Source organism: Narcine bancroftii, chromosome 5 (assembly GCF_036971445.1).
Source record: "Narcine bancroftii isolate sNarBan1 chromosome 5, sNarBan1.hap1, whole genome shotgun sequence".
In the NCBI taxonomy this organism is placed as follows: domain Eukaryota; kingdom Metazoa; phylum Chordata; class Chondrichthyes; order Torpediniformes; family Narcinidae; genus Narcine; species Narcine bancroftii.
The window spans coordinates 71,429,372-71,449,499 of NC_091473.1; the positions used below are offsets into that span (position 1 = coordinate 71,429,372).

A 20,128-nucleotide genomic window follows, 5' to 3' on the forward strand; every position below is an offset into this window, starting at 1 on the left:
TCATTGTGCTTCAAGAGCCTTGCATTCCTCAGCTTTTGAATCTTTCTGAATTCCATATATTCTTCACTCAGTCATGAGGCAATTCATAGTTTCAATCATCTAAAATGAGGTAGATGTGTTTTTTTTTCTCTTGAAGGTTCAAGAATCAGAGAACTCTCTTTCTCAAAGAAAGTTGGGAACAAAATGTTTGAATATTTTTAGGGCAGTAGTACCGAGATCCATGATGAGCAATAAGTGAAAATTATCAGGAGTAGGTGGGAATGTGGAGATACAGTGACAGATCATTCATGATTTAGTTTTGTGGAGAAGCTATAGAAATGGGTGTAATTACAACTTCCAAAGCAGATTTGCATAGATATATGGATAGGATGTTCTGAGAAGAACATCGTCCAAATAGAGACAATGGGACTAGCCCAGAATGCCAACGTGATTGGCAAGGACAAGTTGGCCAAAGGGCTGTTTCTTTCTGTATGACACTATAGTTCTGTTGGGTAAAAAATTAAATGGTTAGTGACTTTCCATTGTGTGTGTGTGTGTCTCTCTCTCTCTCTCTCTCTCTCTCTCTCTCTCTCTCTCTCTCTCTCTCTCGGTCCTGGCCTTTGCAATTCCCTCCACTGTTTTTAAACTACCTCTCTGAGAAGACATACCTTAAAACTTTCAACTATTTAAGCCTTTGGCTATCTTGTATATCTCCATCTATAGTTCAGAATCACTTTGAGTACCATTTCACGCCTGTGAAGCACAATTAGATATTTTGCTGTACAATGATAAAGTACAGGTAACTAGAAGAAATTCAGAAGTCTCAGAAAATCTTTTTGCTGTGTTTACAGTGTGAGTAACACACAAACAAAATATAGATTATTTAGATATCAGTTGACAACACCATCACGTAATGCGAAGGATGATCTGTGACTCATACCCTATAATGAATTTAACAGCTTTGTCAGTAAAAATGCCCCTATAATTTACGACAAGGACTAAACACTTGCCAGCCAATGCAAGTACAGTGCTTTACAAATTATTCTTTGGTGCAGAGTTTTTCCATTGGTGAAGAAAAGAAGCTTCATCAGAATTATTTTCTTCAGTATTCGCTCAGAATTCAATTTCATTGCTGCTCCCTGGAATTTTATTTTTCTGCAGGATAATCAACAACTGATCTGCGCTTCCTCTCAGAATATAATAATTGGAAGTTTGAGGCCGTTGTGAGCCAAGGTTAGGATCCGGGAGACTCAAACTGGTCAACTTGGACACTTCCAGCCACCTGAGTCCCCGTTTTAGCAAAAAATATCTTGCCTGGTACTGCTAAACAAGCTCCAGGCAAATTCTGCTGGGTTCAAAGTGATTTCAGATTATTCTGAAGCATTAATATAGAACCATAGAACATTACAGTGCAGGAAAGAGTTCTTTTGGCCCTTCTAGTCTGAGCCGAACTATTATTCTAATCCCATTGACCTGTACCCAGTCTATATCCCTCCATATCCCTCCCATCCATGTACCTGTCCAAAATTTTATTACACGTTGAGCCCGAATTCACCACTTCAGTTGGCAGCACATTTCTTATTCTCACCAGTCTTTGTGTGAAGCAATTACCCAAATATACCCCCTTGTGATTTGCAGCCCATTTCCCATGCTTGTCCATATCCCTGTGCAAGCTTTAAAAGCTTTCCTCGCTGTCACTACACCTCCAAACTTACCTGCAAACCTGCTTATCTAATTTACCACAGTATCATCCAGATCATTGATATAGATGACGAACAACAATGGGCCCAGCACCAATCCTTGAGACACACTAGTCACAGGCCTCCAGTCACACAGGCAATCATCCATGACCACTCTCTGGCTTCTTCCCTGAAGCCAATGTTGAATCCAGTTTACTACCTTAGCATGAACACAGAGCGTCTGAACTTTCCTTACTAACCTCCCTCATGGGACCTACTCAAAGGTCTTACTAAAGTCCATGTAGACATCATCGACAACCTTTTCTTCAACAACTTTCCATATAACAATTACAGCATAGAAACAGGCCCACTTGGCCATTCTACTCCATGCCAAACACTTTCTCCCACCTAACCCCACTGACCTACATTCAACCCATTACCCTCCATTCCTTTCCCGCCCATGTACATATCCAACTTCTCCTTAATGCTAATATTGAGCTTGCCTCTGCCACTTCATCTGGAAGTTCGTTCCACACACCCACCACTCTCTGAGTAAAGAAGTCCCCCCTCATGTTTCCTCTAAACTTTTGCCCCCTAACTCCCAGCTCATGCCCTCTCATTTGTATCTCCCCCTTTCTTAAAGGAAAAAACCTCTTCACGCCAACTCTATTTATACCCCTAATAATTTTAAATACCTCAATCAAATCCCCTCTCAACCTTCTAAGCCTTCTTTCCTGGTAACATCCTCAAACTCTAAGATTAATTAAACTTGGCCTATCACACACAAAGCCACATTGGCTAACCTAAATCAATCCCTGCTAATCCAAAAACATAAATAAATATCCAGTCTCTTGGAACATCTTTTAATAACTTCCCACCTATATTTCCTGGGTTAATTGTGGAGCCTTTTTTTTTTAAACAATGGGTCAATATAAGCTGCTCTTCCATCCTCTGGCACCTCACCTGTGGCTATAGACATTTTAAGTCTTTCTGCCAGGTCCTCTATAATTTCTGCACTTGCCTTCCTCAAGTTCCAATTTATCCACCTTCATTCGCTTTAAGACAGCAAGTACCTCCTCCTTTTTAATTTTAATAGGTTCCATGGGTCGCTCCTTATTTGTTTCACTTCACTAGACTCTGTGCCAGTTTCATGAGTAAATACAGATACAAAAAAAAAACCATAAAAGATCTCCCTCAACTCTTCTAGGTCCACATACAGCTGACCATCTGCTCAGAGGACCAATTTTATTTTTACTATTCTTTTGCTCTTCATTTACCTGTAGAAGTCCTGAAGATTTTTCTTCACTTTGTTTTGGAAAGCAACCTCTTTTTTTTAGCTCCCCTATTAAGGTGTTTTCCTGCATTTTTATACTTATTATCGAGCTCTCCACTGGCCACCGAGACAGAGGTGCACCAAAGAAGAGGTACAAGGACTGCCTAAAGAAAGCTCTTGGTGCCTGCCACGTTGACCACCGCCAGTGGGCTGATATTGCCTCAAACCGTGCATCTTGGTGCCTCACAGTTCGGCGGGCAGCAACCTCCTTTGAAGAAGACCGCAGAGCCCACCTCACTGTCAAAAGACAAAGGAGGAAAAACCCAACCCCAACCAACCAATTTTCCCTTGCAACCGTGTCTGCCTGTCCCGCATTGGACTTGTCAGCCACAAATGAGCCTGCAGCTGACGTGGACTCTACCCCTCCATAAATCTTCGTCCGCGAAGCCAAGCCAAAGAAGATACTTATTATGTACCTCAATTGCTCTTTGTGACCTAAACCTGTTTATACACCTCTCTCTTCTTGACCAGATCCACAACATCCCTCAAAATCCCAAGCTTCTTATGCCTGTTAACTTTGCCTTTAAACCTTATAGAAATGTACAAACTCGTTACTCTCAAAGTTTCACTTTTGAAGGCCTCCCATTTATTGAAAACAATCCACACTTTCTAGATTTTTTCTTATTTCCACAAAATTGGCCTCTCTCGTCAATTTAGAATCTGATTACAAGACCCAGACTTATCCTTATCCATAATTATCTTGAAACTAATGGCATTATGATCACTGAACCCAAAATGTTCCCTTACACATACTTTGATCACTTGGCCTGTCTTGTTCCCTATAAGGAGATCCAGTATTGCACTCTCTCCAGTTGGTACTTTGATAAATGGAGTTAGAAAAGTTTCCTGAACACATTTAACATAGTCTAAACCATCCAGCCCTTTTGCAGGATGGGAGATCCAGTCAATATGAGGAAAGTTAAAAAAATCACATATTCTCACAGCTTTCTGATTCTTGCAGCTATCTGCTATCTCCCTGCAGATTTGCTCCTCCAATTTTCTCTGACTATTGGGAGAGCTATAATGCAACCCTATTAATGTGGTCATACCTTTTCCATTCCTCAGCTCCACCCATATAACTTATCTAAGCACAGCTGTGAAATTTTCCCTTAACGAGCAATGTTACTCCTCCCCCCTTTCCTCCTTCCCGCTCTACCACGTCTGGAACAATGAAACTTTGGAACATTGAGCTGCTTGTCCTACCCCTCCTGCAACTAAATGTCACTAGTGGCCATAATGTCATAATTCCACTTCCAAATCCATTTGCCTTTCCTACAATAATACTTGCATTGAAATGGACGCAAATTATTTCGCTTATACACAACTCTTTGATTCTGTCATAAATGCTGGCTTAACCTCTTTTTCCTCCTCTGCCCACTATCTACTCTGGCACTCCGGTTTCCATCCCTCTCCAAATCTGGTTTAAACCCCCTGTTGTTTTTTTTAAATGTATTTCATAGGTATGCACAAATATTTTAAAATACTATATATAGAGCGACTCAAAAAGGATTTTTCACAATTAGGCTTGATGAATATATTATCAATTTGTGACACCACCTAATTAAAAATATATATTTTTTAATAATTTTTTTATTTTTCACACTGTGAACCATATCAACCAAAATATATACAAATGTTTCTCATTAAATATACACAGTGGCATTTTCTCTCTCCCTACCCTCCCTTCCCCCTTCCCACCCCCCTCCAAAACCAATAAATATTCAACATATACAATACAATAAAACCATTAAACAATGTCATCACACAATGAAATATAAACAAGAAAAATGTGTCATCTACTTTTACACACTGGATCAAGTCGTTTTGTCTTCTTATCATTTTAGGGGGTGGAGGTCCGAGGCAAGCCCTCTCTGTTATGTTCCATGTATGGTTCCCAAATTTGTTCAAATAATGTGACTTTATTTTTTTAATTATATGTTATTTTTTCCAATGGAATACATTTATTCATTTCCATGTACCATTGCTGTAGTCTCAGGCTCTCTTCCATTTTCCAAGTTGACATTATACATTTTGTTGCTACTGCTAAGGCTATCATAATAAATCTTTCTTGAGCTTTATCCAATTTGAGGCCTAATTCCTTACTTCTTATATTACTTAGAAGAAAGATCTCTGGATTTTTTGGTATGTTATTTTTTATGATTTTATTTAATACCTGATTTAGATCTTCCCAAAACATTTTCACTTTCTCACATGTCCAAATTGCATGTACTGTTGTTCCATTTCCTTCTTACAGCGAAGTTGGATCCCATTCTTTTAACTTTTGAGGTGTGATACATAACCTGTGTAACCAATTATACTGTATCATGCATAACCTTGTGTTTATTATATTCTTCATAGTTCCAGAACATAACTTTTCCCATATTTCATTTTTTATTTTTATGTTTAAATTCTTTTTCCACTTTTGTTTAGGTTTATAGCTTATTTCATCATTTTCCTTCTCTTGCAGCTTAATGTACATGTTCGTTATAAATCTTTTAATTATCATTGTGTCTGTAATCACATATTCAAAGCTACTTCCTTCTGGTAATCTCAGTCTGTTTCCTAATTTTTCCTTTAAATAAGCTTTCAGTTGATGATATGCAAACATTGTACCATGAGTTATTCCATATTCGTACTTCAGCTATTCAAATGTTAATAAATTATTTCCCAAAAAAAACAATTTTCTATTCTTTTGATTCTTTTTTTCTCTCATTCTCTAAAGGAAAGGTTATCTATTGTAAAAGGTATTAGTGGGTTTTGTGTCGATAACAATTTTGGTATTTGGTAATTCGTTTTTTTCCTTTCTAAGTGGATCTTCTTCCATATATTAAGTAAATGATGCAATACTGGTGAGCTTTTATATTGCACCAGCTTTTCATCCCACTTATGAAGTATGTGTTCAGATACCTACTCCCCTATTTTATCTAGTTCTATCTTAGTTCAGTCTGGTTTTTCCCTTGTCTAGTAAAAATCTGATAAATACCTTAATTGTGCTGCTCTATAATAATTTTTAAAGTTTGGTAACTGCAAACCACCTTGGTTGTACCTCTCTGTTAATTTATGTAATGCTATCCTCAATTTCCCCCCCTTTCCACAAGAATTTCCTTATTATTCTCTTTAGTTCATTAAAGAATTTATCTGTTAAGGGAATTGGCAACGATTGAAATAAGTATTGTATCCTTGGGAAGACATTCATTTTAATGCAATTTACCCTCCCTATCAACGTTAGTGGTAATTCTTTCCAATGTTCTAAGTCTTCCTGCAATTTCTTTATTAGTGGCTGATAATTTAGTTTGTACAGGTGTCTTAAGTTATTATCTAACCTAATACCTAGGTATTAGGTTGTGTTTGCCATTTAAATGGTGATTCTTTTTTAAATTCTGTATAATTCACATTACTCATTGGCATCACTTCACTTTTATTTGCATTGATCTTTCTCCATACCCCTTCAATTTCTTATGTAATTCTTTTATTGACATTTCTGGTTCTGTTAAGTATACTATGATGTCATCTGCAAATAAACTGATTTTATACTCATTTTCCTTTATTTTTATCCCTTTTTTGTTTATAGTCATATAGTTCAACATGGCCATCTCATATCCTGTTTACACCTCTTTTCCACTTCCTCTCCACCACCATCCCCTTTTTCCCCATTTTCATCTCTCAGTTTTCCCTTTTTAAACTCAATGTATGACAACACATTTAAAACATAAAATATTCCAACAACTCCCATATCCAATATTACCTTAACCCCAAATACCTCCCCCCCCCCCACCTCTCTGAGTAGCCCCTTATCCCTTGCCGGGCAACCACGACTCTCCATTTGGATTGCGATCCTGCTTGCAAGCGTCAACTGATTTCACAGTGACTGTTATTCTTTCCCCCCCAACCCCCCCGAAAATACTTTTTTTACACATATCACAAAGTTCTCCCTTTTTTTCCCCCTTTCTTCCTTCCCATCTCTTTCACTTTTGTTCTTTACATATACATTGTTTTTACATCTTTACATATATATATACTTTATTGCCATTTTTTATTCTTATTACATCTCTACATCTCTCCTGTTCTGCAAGCATTCTGAAAATTCTTGTGCTTCCTCCAGATCCGAGAACAGTCTGTTTTGCTCCCCGGGGATAAATATTTTAAGCACAGCTGGATGTCTTAACATGAATTTATAACCTTTTTTCCATGGGATCAATTTTTCTGTATTAAACTCCTTCCTCTTCTTTAAGTGTTCAAAACTTATGTCTGGGTAAAAAAATATTTTTTGGCCCTTGTATTCCAATGGTTTATTGTCTTCTCTAATTTTATTCCTTGCCTTCTCCAGTATATTTTCTCTTGTCGTATATCTCAAAAATTTTACTAAAATGGATCCTGGTTTTTGATATATCTGTGGTTTCGGAGCTAGTGTTCTGTGTACCCTTTCTATTTCCATTTCTTCCTGCATTTCTGTCATTCCCAGGACCTTTGGGATCCATTCTTTTATAAATTCCTTCATATCTGTGCCTTCTTCATTTTCCTTTAGGCCCACTATCTTTATGTTGTTTTGTCAACTATAATTTTCCAACATATCAATTTTCTGAGCTAACAACTCTTGTGTCTCTTTAATTTTTTTTATCACTTTCTCCAATTTTTCTCTTAAGTCGTTTACTTCCATTTCTACAGCTGTTTCTTGTTCTTCCACATTTTCTACTCTTTTCCCTATTTCTGTCATGACCAGCAAACCATCTTTGCATTTTATCTTCTGTTCTTTTCATTTTTCTTTTAATTGCACTAAATTCTAATGACAATCATTCTTTTAATGCTCTCATTTGTCCTTCAAAAAAAGCTTTATCTATATTCTGACCATCTGTTTTACCTTCTATTTTTCTGTGAAGATCTTGGTCGTCTTCTTCCTCTTCTTCTGTGTCTGTACCTGGGTTTGTGTCTTCTTCTTTTCTTCTTTGTATGTGTGTCTCTTCTGATTTTTTTGATGAGTTGCTTGTCTCGCTTTGTCGAAACTCTTCTTGCTTGGCCTCTTGCTATTGGTCCTCTCCTTCTGAGCTGCTCATCTGTCGAGCCTCCTGCTACAGCTTCTCTTGCCATTCACCCTGTCGAATTTCTTTCTCACCTGGTACTTCACTCCCTCTCCTGCCGCTTTCCTCATCTTCCAGCTGAGAGTCCTGGTGTTGGGTGTCCCTCAGCTGGTCGCGTCGCTCCTCAGCTAAGCCCCCTCCCATCAGTGTTTTCCTTTACCTTAGATTGCGCAGTTGTGCACTTTTGTTTGGCTCAGAGAGCCATTTTTGCAGTCCACCGATCAGGGGGTTGCGACTCCGCAGGGCCGACACCAACCTCAGAGTTCGGGCATACTTCACCACTATGGCTCCCTGTTTCTTCGTGCAGGTAAGGGCTTCTCCTTTCTTTTCTGGTGTCTTTTCTTCTTTTTTTCTCATTTTGACTTTTTCCTTCTTAGGTGCCATCTTCTTTCTCTTCTCTGCAACTTTATGTTTTATTTCTTATATTTTATATTTATTGAACTTTGCCTTTTCTTAACTTTTTTTTCTTCTTTTCTGGTGAGGGCTGGTTTTACCCTACCGGCCACTACTCCATCACGTGACTCCTCCAAAAATATATCCTTTACATGAAGTTTGGTCATTGATTAAATGAATAGCCAATGTAGTTTTCCTTTAAAAATTCGTTTTAATTCACTTGCTTTACATAATTTGAAGAGTGAAGATACTGCAGTGATGAGGGGCTTTTTTTCACTCACAGACCACCTTAAGTAATCCCTAACTAACCACAGAGCACCTATGCCATCTTATGCCAAGGTTGAGAACCACTGGGTTAAGAGAACAATCAGATTTTCTTCTAAATGGTATTAAAATAAAATGCTGCTGATGTTGGAAATATTTGTTTAAATTTGGGGATTCAAGCCTACATTCTCATGCTGACCAAATATACCCACATGACCAATGAACCTACTAGCCTGTAATTCTTTAGAATATGGAAGGGACCAGAGCACCCAGAGGAAACCCACGCAAACATGGGACGGATTCGAACCCAGGTCACTGGCATTGTAATAGAGTTGCTCTGTGCAGTTAATCCTCATGGATACAAGCAGCAGACCTGGCTGCATTTCATCAAACCTGGTTGTTGCCCTTTCATCAGAATGCTTATAACAGGTTTAGGTCTCCATGACTGAAAGGTACATTGTGTTTCCTGGGGACAGGGAGGAACGTAATATGGCATGTAATTTTTTTTGGCTTGTATCACTGATCTTAGGTATTTGAAGTTAGCCTATGAGGATAACTGACTATTGCACTCCATTAAGTGAAGCTTGACATGGCCTGCAATCTTTCTAATGCATTTTATTTTATTCTCGTACCCCACAGGATATTCTATGTGTCACATGACTCCCAGGACCTCAAGATCTTCAGTTACATTGCCAGAGATGGTTCCAGCAATGTTTTTAGATGCAATGTCTTCAAATCTAAGAAGAAGGTAACTATTGTTACTTGCTACTGAATTGTTACTTGCTTCAAGTTATGTATATTGGACAACACTGAACTAGGCCATTTGATTCAATTAATTTATGCTGCCATTTAAGCCACACCCAAGCATTATCAATCCTATTTGCAGAGCTTCCTGTTTCTTTCTTCATGATTAGTTTACCTGTCTTCTTCCTCATTACATTCACTTTTCTTGCCTCATTAACTTTGAGTTCCTCATTCTTCATACAAGTTGAAACATTGCATCTCCAATCATCCAATCAAATACTTCATAATTGTATAATGTTCATTTTTGAAGACCTTTGATATCTTTGAAGTGCTTACCATTCTTTAACAGAGTAGTTTAATTCCACAACCCCATCTTGGTCCATGGGTTGATCTCTCTCAGAGGTCTTTGATGTATCTGCTTCCAGCCCACTCTTTCTCCTTCATTGCACACCTTCTCTTCCACCTTGGATATGACATGAGGGTTGATGGATCGGGATGGGATAGAATCAATCCCAGCCTCTTTATGATTCCTCATAACCAGATTGGCAATTTGCTGTGGCAGGGAGGACAACCCTGTGTTGTAAATGTAGGATGTCCCAACAGAGTATCAATGTCACAGCAACATTTTCATGAATTGTTCATATGCATGACCCGTTTCTTCATTGTATAAAAGGGTGGACCAGGAGCAAATATTGGAAAGAACTGAGTAAAATTCATGAGCCTGAAATCCTGTTGCTGCCTCCAGAGGATATCTGGGCTAATGAAGACCTTCTGACCTTTCTGCTTATGTTTTGTGTTTTCAGCGTCTGCCATACTTTGCTCTTCTAGCTCTAATAAGGCTCAGTGTCTATTTCCTCTGAGCATTTGTCAAACTAATGACAGCTTCAGGGTATCGCAGTATCTATGCATCCATGCAAATCCCCCCAACTCAGAGCATTGTCCTGTGCTTTCCCTTACATGGAATGTAATGTTCTGTGTCTGTCACATATCCACTGGGATATTTCCTGGGAATGACTAACTTCTGAAACGTGCTTGCTGTTAAGTGTGTGGCTTCTGTGGCGATCACATATTTAGAGCAGTCTAAAAGAAATCCAATTTTAGTGCTTCTTTTGACAGAGTAGTTTATGTCTTGTGCTTTGCACAAGCATTGATGCTGTGGCAGCAAACCTTTTCAAGCCATGAATAAGGTCCGCCTCCATTTAAAGAATCATTTGTGGAATCAAATAGAAATCAACATTTTCTGGATTTCAAATAAAACTAGATCCTTTAAATTCTCTTAACATGATGCTCAGAAGCAAAGGGAACAGTCTATCGGTTACATTTCAGAAGTAGATTTTAAATTTAAATTTAGACAGACAGCATGGAAATAAGCCAGTTCAGCCCATAAGTCCATGCCGCCCAACTACACTCAATTAACTTACAAACCCTGGTACATTTCAAACAGTGGGAGGAAACCAGAGCACCTGGGGAAAACCCTCACAGACATGGGGAGAAAATACCAACTCCTTACAGACAGCTAGGGATTCGAACACTGGTGCTGATCACTGGCTGGCGCTGTAACAGCATTGGGCCGGTAGTCTCCATGGTGACTTAGTTTCAGCAAATTTGAAGGTTGGTGAGTTCAATTTGTAGCGAACAAATCTAAAAAGTGGCAATAAGACTCAAAAGATGACAAGAAGGTAATTGGCTATGAGTTGGATATCACTTCAGTGGTCTTACAAAGAGACAATAAATACAGAAGTGCAACTCTAGTCCTTGTCTTCATCAAGTCAGTGTATGACTGAAGCTATTTTTGTATTTGTTACTGATCTCCATGAGCTGCAGTGTTTCATGGTTTACGTGTGCATCATGAGACTGATGTTTGTGAACATTATTTCTGAACAAGATATAGGAATGGAGGACAAGAGAGTTCATGGGTAAAATAAAGAGAGGGTGAATTAAGAGTGGCATGCAAGAAACATTTTTAATGCAGTGGAATTTGGATTGCACTGCCTGCAGATGTGGAGGCAGGTTCCATTGGGGCCTTCAAAAGGGAATGGGGTAAATAAATGGTGGAGAAAAAAAATTGCACAGGCTGGAGCTAGTATGACCTTGACAGGCTGAATGGGTGGCTTCTGTGCTGTAATCTTTCTTTGGTTCTAAAATGTACCAGGCAAAATCCAGCACACCATGTGACTGATTTTTTTAAAAATACAAGCAACATCAGGTTAAAAGTAGAATTGCTTTCTGAGAGTAATTGAATGATCTCAGTTTAGTTACAAAAGGTATTTTGGTCTAAGCTTTAAATCCTATCAGGTCAGAAGTCCAATCTAATTCATATTAGAGAGATGGGAGCACATAAGATGCTGATGAACAAGAAAATCTGCAGATGCTGGAGTTGAGTGCAATGCTCATAGGTGCTGGAGAAACTCAGCAGGTCATTCACAAATGTGCTGCCATGAATGGAATAAAGATGCAGCGTAACCTGCTGACTTTCTCCAGCACGTTTGTGTAGTACATGATAGGCTGAGCCTGTTCCTGAACATCTTTGCTAGTTTGCTCTCAGAATGTAATAATTCTGCAGATTTTGTTTAATATTGACTGGGTTTCTCTTCATATTAGACAAGAATTGTTTAGGTTGGAATTGAACTGTCATGTTTACTCCTGTTCCTCGACGGCTACTAGTTTGTCACTACTTTGGCAAGATGTTTTGTTATTGAGCTTCACCATTGTGATCTCCAATATTTTGTATTAACGGCAGCTTTAGAAGCATCTCTCATCATCTGCCCTTCTCTCCTTAGTAGGTAATATGGCAAGGTGTAAAGGGAAAATTACCAGCAAAGTCTCAGCTGGACTTAGGGAGCAGAAAAATGGAAGTTTGGATGACCTCATTCCATTCCTTCCTCCTTTATTTTTATCATTTTCTTCCAGATTCTACCTCTCATCTACACAAAAGGGAAGAAACTGACCAATCTGAGGAGCAAGCAAACTCCACTTAGACAGCACCTGAGGTCTATGGAGAAGATGACTAGGTTTGGGCGGCACAGCTGGTATGCTGCTCCTCACAGTTCTAGTGAACTAGGTTCAATCCTGACCTCGGGTGCTGTCAATCTGCTTATTAATTGGCATGTTCCTCAGATTGCTCGGTTTTTTCCCGCATCCCTAAAACATGTGGATGGAAAGGTAAATAGTAAATCACCACTTTGGTGCAGGTGAGTGGTAGAATCTGGGAGAAATTGATAAATCACAGCTAACTTCTGTTTCCCTCTTGTCCCCCTCTATTCTGCTTAGCCTTCACCTAATCTATCACATTCATTCTCATCAGATGAAGTTAATGGACGTAAAAGCCCATGCAGATAAGTGAAGCAGATATCTACCAATGGTGCTCGGTCTTGTTGGAGCCCCAAGTGATGGGTAGAGTGGTGACACTTTGGATTCAGAGCCGCTGCTGGTATTGAAAGCATGCTGTGTCCTGAGTAAAAGATGTCAGATGCCTCTAGGGCTGTGGTTGGCTTGAAACTGCAACCCATTCATACCCACTCCCATGATTCCACACCTTTCTCACACTCAGGAGGAGCTTTGTCTCTTTCCACTCAGTGTTCCCATTTACATCTCCAATATAATCTGAATGAAATGTCTGGACTAACTTTAAGTACCAGGATGGGAATAAGTTGCAGAAGGACACCAAAGTGATCATTGTGGTATAGTAATGGGATTCCTGCTGATATTAACTGAAGGATCTTCACAGGTAGGACTCTGGGAAAAATAGCAGTGCTTTACCACAGCAATGTACTGTGACATAAGGAATTGCATTTACCTTAGAGGAGCAGATGGAGGTGTCATTTCAAGAGCTGTGCATCCTTCAGCATTGCACTGCCTTGGGAATCTGCTTATTAATTGGTAGATGTAAGGAAACACTTGTATTTATTCAGGATTTTTCACAATCTCATCATGTTGCAAATGGTTTTAAAGTGAATGACATCCCTTAAAAATGTGCTCAGCCTTGGTTAGACAATAATAAAATGTTTTATCTAGATAATGTCCATCCAAATCCCACAAACATTAGTGAGAAGGTGACTAGGTTTGAATGACACAGCTGGTATGTTGCCACCTCACAGTTCTAGTGAACTAGGTTCAATCCTGACCTCAAGTGCTGTCCATGTGGAGTTTGCATGTTCCTCAGATTGCTTGGTTTGTTTCTTCTCACATTCCTAAAGGACATGGATGAAAAGGTTAATAGTAAATCACCCCTTTTGATGGGAGCATGAAATGGAACAGGTTATAGGGAAAATGAATGGGATTGTTCTTTGTGGTGTTCTCTTCTGTCATGAGGAAATGTGCAGTCTGATCTGTTTTAGGTTCATTTGGGGGTCTGCATTGCCATGGCACTGGTAAAACTGCACTGCTTTACTTCAATGTGAATTTGCATCCACCTAAGAGGAGCTGATGGAATGTCATCTCAAATCATCCAAAGGATGTCATCGCTGACAGTAACACATAGCTTCACTCCTGTGCTGGAGTGTCAGGACAGATTATGTACTGCAATCTTCATGGACTTGGAGATTTAAGTTCCACTGATAATACTGTAACACATCCCTTCCTGTATTTGTCATAGGATCAGTTATGAGGAGAAATTGAGTACCTCCATTCATTGAAATGTGAACTGTTCAGCGCAGAGGGGAGAAAGGAGGGGGTTCAGGGTAAGACTCAGGTAGAATGTTTCCATTGACTGTGGAGCCTAGAACTAGGGTGACTTGATGTGAGAAGGGATTTCTTCACTTCGAGGGTGGTGAACTGAAAGGAGCTGTGGGGAATTAGTCTCTGATGGCTTAAAAAACACAAATGGATAGATTTTTGAATATTGAAGGAATCAAGGGATAAGAGAGTTGATGTTGAAGTGATGGGCAGCACGATTGGTGTAGCGGTTAGTACAGCGCCACTGATCGGGACGAGAACAGGGTTCGAATCCCACAATGCCTGTAAGGAGTTTGTACATTCTCTCATGACCACGTGGGTTTTCTCAAAAATGTAACGGGTGTAGGTTAATGTGGGGTAAATTGGACGGAATGGACTCGGAAGGACGAATTGGCCTGTTACAGCACTGTATGTCTAAATTAAAATTAACAAAACAGCCACAATCTTATTGAATGACAGAGCAGATTCAAATGGAAAAATGACCTACTCCTACTTCAGTTTCTCACATTCTTAAGTAGTGTGGATAGTTGTCCAATGGGGAACTGTGGATCATCTGGAATGGAATGGGTGCAAACTGTGTCAACTGGCTGCATTTATATTGATGTTGGGATCACCATCCCTTCAAATTATTACATGCTTAAAATATTATTTTCAAATTTGTCAGTTAGGGTGGCATGGTTAACGTAGTGGTTAGCACAACTCTATGGCAGTGCCACTGATCCAGGTTCAAATTCAGTTCTGTCTGTAAGGAGTTTGTATGTTCTCCCTGTGTCTGTGTGAGTTTCCTCTGGGGGCTCTGATTTCCTCCCACCCTTCAAAACGTATTGGGGGGGTGGGGTGTTGTAGGTTATTTGGGCAGCACGGGCTTGTGGGTCGGAAGGGCTGTTATCGTGCTGTATTTCTAAATTTTAAAAAAACGTATTAAAATTGGTGGTCAAAGTAGTAATTTATTTAAAATCTATGTCATGTAAAGAAAAGCAATAAATCTGAGGTTCACCCCACAAAGGGAACGTTCCATCTTTGATAGCCTTTTAATAATTTAAAACGCTTCATTTCAGAAAGCGTTTTCTCCTTAACTCAGAAGCTTCAGTGGAATAATTGGTTGACTAGCTTGTATCAAAAGTTAACAGTATTACGCACAGAACAAATTTGGTATGCTTAAAAAATGTGCAAAGGAAAAGCAAGAACAAGGATCTGTCAAAGAAACTGAATTATTCATCTGAGAAGCATGCAAAGGTGGTCACCTTGAACTCTCTGCTGCAGTAGTTGTACATGATTGAATAGGATCTACCCTGCAGTAAAGATACATAAGCTGATTGAAGAATTCAACTGATCCTTTTCTCCTCTGCAACAGTAGAGATCCTCTCTCCCTGCTTTCTTCTCCTTCCAAAGACAGATGTTGGTGCAGCCTGAATGAATTCATATTAAGAATTTAAAGAACTTTTACTTGTGGACTTTATTGATTTTCTTTCTGCACAGTCAGTTTGTTTACATTCGTTATCTGTTTACAGTTCTGTGTTTACATGTTAACAATGTGGCAGCTCACGGGAGCCTTAATCAAACTGGCTCAGGAGGTTCCGAGTGACGTCATGATGTCACAATGCAATGAAGTCATTTGGAACATGTGAGGTTTTAAAAAGCGTCGTTTGAGTAACGACGTTTACTGAACTTCGACTCAACTACATCTGATCATCTTCTCATTCTTCATTTCACATTGCGACACAGTTCCTACATTGGTGACCCTGATGGGCCCAAATGGATTTTAGACCCAACATGGGCAACGTAGCGGTTTCGCTCAAACTGCCTGTCTTTTGGACCACTCAACTTGAAGTTTGGTTTGGGCAGGCTGAGGCACAGTTCCACATTCACAAGATAGAATTTGGCACCACTAAGTATTATCACGTGGTAAGCACCCTCAATCAGGACAAGGCCAGTCAAGTAGTGGATTTCCTTCGGACCCACCAGCTCTGGGCAAGGTCAAAGCCATAAAGCCCTCCTTCTCCGGATTTACGGTCTCTAACAGCACAAGCGAGCTGCGTGTCTCCTCCATATCAATGGCCTGGGGGACCATGGCTCTTTGGAGATGATGAATGACATGTTGGCACTGGCAGATGGCCATAGGCCTTGCTTGCTCTTTGGGCAGTTGTTTTTAGAGCTTATACCAGAAGACATCCGCCTCATGTTAGCTGACGAGGACTTTGATAACCCTTGATCAGTGGTTTCCCGTGCAGATATTCTGTGGCACATAAAACAGCAAGGCGCAAGGCCCACAGAAATTAGTGCTGCATCACACCCAAAAGCCCAGGCTCCACAAGTACCAGCGACAAGGGTGCACGTTCCTCCGGAGATGCATGACTTTGTGACAACAACCTGGTGTTTTTACCATCAATGCTGGGGTTCTGGAATTCACCACTGCTGACCCCGTTGCATTTTTCCAGGAAAAACCATGGCCATTCACCACTAATGGCTACAGCAGCTAGCCATTGTTACAGCCTACATTTGGGATGAACTCTTCCAACACAAATTTCTAATCGACATGGGTGCAGAGATTAGTGTCCTTCCTCCTTTGGGCTTTGACACCCTTACCAGGAGCGATTGTCGGACGCTCACTGCAGAGAATAACAGTTCGATTCATATGTACAGCACACTGACTATACCCCTGAAATTTGGTGACAATAAGTTCACATGGAAGTTCATTCTTGCTGCTGTGTCCTGGCCATTGATGGGTACCAACTTCCATAGAGCCCACTCACTGATGATGGGCTTAAAAGGGCACCAATTGGTGATCACCACAACGTTCCAGACTTTTCCACCTTGGAAAAGCCAAACACCTAGACGCCGTGGAGTAATCAAACAATGAATTCACCAAACTTGCAGAGTTTCTGGACATTGTTACTCCCCAGTTCTCCACTGCCATACGCAGACATGGCGTTGCACAACACATCTTCACCCAAGGACCTCCTGACCCTGACTCCTGCCGCCCAACATGTTGTGGCTTGCAAAACAAAAGTTCCACAAAATGGATAGCCCGTAGGTTTCCCTGCTACATATGGTGTCCAAAGCCACAGGAGGCTGGAGACCTTGTGGGGATTACAGGCGTCTTAACGACGCCACCACTGCAGACCACTACTCTGTGCCCCATATACAGGCCTTTGCAGCTAATCTTCATGGGGCCAGGATATTTTCTAAAATTGACTTGGTGAGTGGATACCATCAAATACCTGTAAAGCCAGAGTACGTGCCATCATCAGCCTCTTCAAATTTTTGAGAATGCCTTTTGAGCTCAAAAATGCTGCATAAACATTCCAGCGACTAATGGACGCAGTGGGGCATGGCATGGACTTGGATGACGTGCTCATCGCCAGTCACTGCCACAAAGAGCAACTGTAGCATCTGTGTTTTCTCTGTTGCTGCCTACAGGAGTTAGGGCTCACTGTGAACCCTGCCAAGTGCAAATTCGGGCAGCCTCTATAGAGTTCTTGGGACATCAGATCAATATCCAGGGTGTTGTTCCATTGCCTAGCAAGGCAGAAGCCATCCTTAAATTTACAAGGCCTGATACCATCAAAAGTCTCCAGGAATTTGTACAGATGGTTGATTTCTATCGTCACTTTCTACCCTCTGCAGCTCATATTATGAAATCCCTCTTCGACCTCATGTCATGCAGTGCCAAAGAACTCGAGTGGACAAAAGAGACGATGGTAGCATTCCAGCAGAACAAAGACACCCTAGCGAAGGCAACATTGCTGGTCCATCCACAAATGGATGCACCAACCGCCTTGACAATAGATGCGTCCAAAGTGGCAGGAGGCAGGGTTTTGGAACAGTACACCAATGGACAATGGAAGTCGCTAGCGTTTTTTAGTAGGCACCTCGCCCTCTGGAAACAAAATACAGCACATTCAATAGGGAGCTGCTGGTTCTGTAACTAGTGGTTAAACACTTCCACTATTTTTTGGAAGGCAGGGACTTCACGGTTTTTACCAACCACAAATCATTAAGGTTGACCTTCACGAAGGCATCAGATCCCTGGTCAGCCCGCCAACAACACCACCTATTTTATATATCCGAGTTTTTAACCAGGATTAAACATGTCTCTGGTAAGAGTAGTATGGTGGCTGATGCCTTGCCCCGCTCTGTCGTTCAAGCAGCATGTGCCCTCTCTCCAGGTGTAGACTACATGGCACTTGCCAAAGCTCAGTGCCAGGACGATGAACTCCTGGCTTATAGAACTGCTGTCACAAGCCTGCAACTCAGGGATGTAGCCTTTGGGCCATAAGGTACCACTCTCCTGTGCGACATTTCCACAGGGCAGCCTTGCCCTATCATCCCTGCTGCATGGAAGCATTGCATTTTCGATGACATTCATGGGCTGTCCCACCCCCTCCATTTGAGTGGCGGTCCACCTGATAGCTGACAAGTTTGTGTAAGTTGGACACAAAAAGCAGGTCACGTACTGGGCAAATATGTGCATGGACTGCCAATCTGCAAAAGTGCAAAAGCACAAGAAGGCTCCGTCCACTTCAGCCTTTCCAGCCATCACAGCGCAGATTCGACCGTGTGCATGTCGACATTGTCAGCTCACTTCCAGTGTCATGAGGATCTAGGTATGTTAACAGTCATTGACAGATTCACTAGATGGCCAGAGGCATTTCCTCTGATGGACTCATCGACTGATTCATGCGCCAGAGCTTTTATGTCTGCTTGAGTATCTCGGTTTGACCTAGTCACAAACGTCACCTCCAACAGAGGCCAATGGTTTACCTCTGCATTCTGGGATGTTTTGTTGTGACTGCTGGGAATAAAGCTCCACTACACGACAGCCTACCACCCGCAGTCAAATGGCCTGGTGGAGCGGTTCCATAGACACGTGAAGGCTGCACTGATGGCCTGCCTTCAGGGACCTGATAGGGCGGACGAACTGCCCTGGATCCTCCTGGGAATAAGAAAGGCACCTCAATTCGTCTTCGACCGAATTGGTTTATGGACCCTGGCTCTTTGTACCTGGGGAGTTCATGCCCGCAGCACGCGAACAGGAGATGTCACTAACTGAACTCTTAAGCAGACTGCGGGAGCGGCTTGGAAAATTTGCTCCACTTCCCACATCAAGGCATGGAACAACAACACCCTCCATCCCAAAGGAAGTCTGGGACTGTGAGTTTTTGTGTAGAGGTACACATAGGTCACCTTTACAGAGGGCCTATGAGGGGCCCTTCAGGGTGCTACGAAACAATCGTGTGACTTGTATACTGGACATTGGGGGATATCCAGAGATATTTACAATTGACCAACTGAAGCCCGCTCATCTCGACCTGATTTACCCCCGAGCTGAAGGTATGGACGACCGCCCATGAGTGGTGCAAGGTAATGGTACTAGAGGTTTAGCCTCCCATCACCAGTTCTGGCGGTGAGGGCCATGAAGCGGCCCACTAGAGGCTTAATCAAACCAGCTCGGAAGGTTCTGAGTGATGACATGACATCACAATGTGATGACGTCATTTGGAACATGTGGGGTTTTAAAAAGCTGTGTGTGACTGTTTGATAGTCCATAGGCCATCCACCCCCTTTAAATAGGATTGTCTTCTGCATCTCTCCTGTTGTAGCGGCAGCTACACTGCTCCTGCAATAACACATACAACCAGATGGGTTGAACTCAGTGAGCAGACTAGTTTATTGCAGGCTGCTGGGCTGTACTTATTCTCCTAGCCCAGACGTGGCTGAGAACCGCACTGGAGGGCGCTGACGTCACCTGGGTGCCACGTGGTTCCTCAGCACGGGCTTCTGAGCCCCGTGCTGGGAGGAAGGGAAACCCCCGATGGCGCCATTTTATCCGGCTGCCCCGCCGCTTGGCTTACAAGCGGGGCCAGTTCGCCTGCCTAGTGGTGAGTCGCCACACTGTATAATTTTCCATTCATTTGGAATGCATTAAGATATCAGAGCTCAGGAGATATAAAGGGTTTCCTAAAAAAAATTATTTCTAGACTATT

General features: G+C 41.3%; 1 protein-coding gene and 1 long non-coding RNA gene across 2 annotated transcripts in view; one reads left to right on the top strand and one right to left on the bottom strand.

The window, feature by feature from the left end:
• LOC138763516 (carboxyl-terminal PDZ ligand of neuronal nitric oxide synthase protein-like) overlaps positions 1 to 20,128 on the top strand; it is a 458,344-nt gene that overhangs the window by 330,446 nt on the left and 107,770 nt on the right. Inside the window, exon 6 of the mRNA XM_069937810.1 lies at positions 9,363 to 9,471. Coding sequence (XP_069793911.1) covers positions 9,363 to 9,471 — 109 coding nt within the window. The remainder of the gene's footprint in view (positions 1 to 9,362; positions 9,472 to 20,128) is intronic.
• On the bottom strand, positions 13,494 to 19,585 carry LOC138763519 (uncharacterized). The gene is made up of 3 exons (XR_011357624.1): positions 19,463 to 19,585; positions 15,386 to 15,550; positions 13,494 to 13,657 (listed from the first exon to the last, which is right to left on the bottom strand). It is a non-coding gene; the product is annotated as an uncharacterized lncRNA (long non-coding RNA).